This window comes from Teleopsis dalmanni, chromosome 2 (genome assembly GCF_002237135.1).
Source record: "Teleopsis dalmanni isolate 2A chromosome 2, ASM223713v2, whole genome shotgun sequence".
Lineage (NCBI taxonomy): Eukaryota > Metazoa > Arthropoda > Insecta > Diptera > Diopsidae > Teleopsis > Teleopsis dalmanni.
This window is the reverse complement of record NC_051847.1, coordinates 43992462-43995089: the sequence shown is the minus strand read 5'-3', so window position 1 is coordinate 43995089 and position 2628 is coordinate 43992462. Positions and strand designations below refer to the sequence as shown.

The 2628-nt window shown below is 29.5% G+C and overlaps 1 protein-coding gene across 1 annotated transcript; it reads right to left on the bottom strand.

Annotated features, from left to right (window-relative positions):
* Positions 1-6: 6 nt before the first annotated feature.
* LOC119682622 lies at positions 7-1175 on the bottom strand. The gene is made up of 3 exons (XM_038096109.1): positions 1040-1175; positions 796-967; positions 7-687 (listed from the first exon to the last, which is right to left on the bottom strand). Exon 3 carries the CDS (start codon positions 553-555, stop codon positions 25-27), a length of 531 nt encoding a protein of 176 aa, XP_037952037.1. The 5' UTR covers positions 556-687; positions 796-967; positions 1040-1175; the 3' UTR covers positions 7-24.
* Positions 1176-2628: the final 1453 nt, after the last annotated feature.

Sequence of the window (2628 nt, the reverse complement as noted above, 5' to 3'; positions counted from 1 at the left end):
AAATATTTTTGTTTAATTTGAAAATTAGTCTGAGTCAGTCCAATCATCTTCTGAGGTGCATTCATTATCTGACTGTGCACAAAGTAATTTATTCATTTTACATAAACAACCACCAATTGCATTTTTTTGTGCTAATACTGAAGGATTTATTTCGTTTTCAACTAATGGTTGTGCTTTAATAATTTCGATAAAGACCTTCCTACCCATACTCTGTGTATTATCGCAATATTTGTCCTTCTCTTCTCTTTCAATTAATTTTTTTTTCTTTAATTCTGCCTTTTCACTTTCCATAACTTCACGCATTACTTGTTCAAAATATTTTCTTCGCAATGCAATTAAATCATTAATTGGACGTTCAGGTAAACCACTGGTACGGTTAATACGTAGAAGACCAGAAGGACGTGAAGGACTAATGTAAGTGTTATCAGGGTCAGATTCACTTTCAGTTTCCCAAGGTAAAGCTTCATTTTCTAAGTTTTCAATAAGCTCACTTTGATTCTCTTCGTCAGGATCAATCAGAAGGGTAGAACTCTCATCTAAGTCATTAGGATCCATTATCTTTTCACTAATAGTTTAGTAGGATGCAAGTATTTAAAACATAAGATCTCTGTACGTATCTTTCGTTATATGTAAATGGTAAAACTAGCTTTACACTGACTGTATGACTATTAAAATTTTGAATTTATGCTGTAAATATATTGTAAAAGAGAGAAGACGTAGCAATATATGTAATATAAAAAATGTAATATAATATTAAGATCTATTAAAAGAAAACTTTAAACTAAGATCAATTACCTCGGTATGGAACATTCAGCTTCTGCTCTGTACTACCGTTACTTATGTTTCACTAAAGCCCTTTGAATGACTTGAAATACCAAGTGTCAGTTCTCTCCCTTTTCAAAAATTAATTAATATATATAATGGTGTAATCTTGGTAGGTAGCACTTCTTGATTTTATTGGGAGGCCCTGTGCATAATTTATTATAATACATTATGCATCTCAAATAATAATTTAACCAATTAAATCAGTAATACTTACGGAAACTTTTATATAAATTTTAGTGCATATTTTTGAAATTAAATTTGAAAGATACCGAAATATGCCGAAATGTTTTTGCCGAAAGTATTGTCACTGTTTACACTATGGTTTTAATTTAGATTTGTTTTGATAATATAATTTTATGTTTATTTGATAGATCACACATATTATTTAATTCTAAAGTTTAAATTAAACATATAATTCAAAACGTATTTGATCAGAAAAATTTGAGTTTAAAATATCAGTAATAACCAAGTGTTAGTTTAGCAAGCAAAATGCTAAAAGAATCGCATTTGAACTTGAGGAATCCAGAATCGGTATAGCAGATTGATATATAATAAGATGATTTATAATAAGGATAATATAATATAAGAAGATATAATAAGATTTATATTTAAGGCATTGTCTTTTTTTGTTTTGTTTTTTTTTTTGTTGCGGTAGGTGGAAAGCATCGAAAGCCACAGTGTGCGACTTAAACCCCATTAAAACCTCCATGAGTATGGAGGATTGCAGCCACATGCAGTGGATTCACCCCCATTCCAGTAATCAAGAGAGAGATTAGAGCAAGAGGCTTAATATCTAGGTTCATCAAAACTAGAAAGCATTGACGTAAAGTAGGGAAATTGGGTGTTAGTGAAGGGGGAAGGGTTATTAAACAAGCGTGGGGGTACTAGCGGTATAGTCTGTGACCGAGGTCACCAGAGGGATCAGAGTCTTACTCATCGAGGTAAAGGGATAGATATTACGAAGATTTGAGGAGTATGGCTAGAACTATGTCAAGTAATTTTGGCTGAATTCAGAAGGACTGAGTTAGAAAAGTGACAAGCATTTCTTCTCAAACTATTTGTTTTTTATTTACATTTTGTACTAAGTTTTTCGTTTTTTTCGTTTTTTTTAATGCTGTTAATTAGCACTTTCTTATGTTACATTAATTTTTAATGTCTTTATGTTTTGACTGTTTTTTTGAAAGTACTTTGGTTTTGACTAGTTGTTTTTGTTAAATTATAATGGTTTAAAACATTAAGTATTCAATAATGGTGGAGAGGTTTAGAAAGTAGTGAACTACAACAACAAAAATTCTTTATATATTACTGATTATTAAATTGAAAGAATAATAGTTAATAATAAAAAATAAATAATTAAAATGGATACTTTCGTAAATAAATGATTTTTATTAAAAATCTGGCACTTTATTCTTATATTGTACATATAAAATTTTTTTTCTCCTTTACCAGTAGTTTTTTTTTATAGATTCCATATTTTAGAAAATAAGTCGAGGGAGATACTACTGAGATGAAGCTTTTGTGTAACTATTTCTTAAAGCATTGAACTGTAAATAATTTTTAATTCAAAAATGTATCTACTTACATATCACATACCAATTACTAGAGCACATTAATGGTGAAATGAGCTGTAATTATAGGCTTTTCAGATTATTGTTTAGTAGACCTTCTTAAGTGATAAAACTCAATGCAGTTGTAGGCTACTGAGCACCTTTTTTTCTCTTCGCATGTCCATATCACTAAATTAGAACTTATAAAAATTCAAGTGATTAGAATAATAAGATGTCTTGTCTATGGTTTCCTGAT

Bases quoted from the DNA above. Each gene is read 5' to 3' on its own strand.
- LOC119682622 (XM_038096109.1), bottom strand. From the start codon at position 555: ATGGATCCTAATGACTTAGATGAGAGTTCTACCCTTCTGATTGATCCT.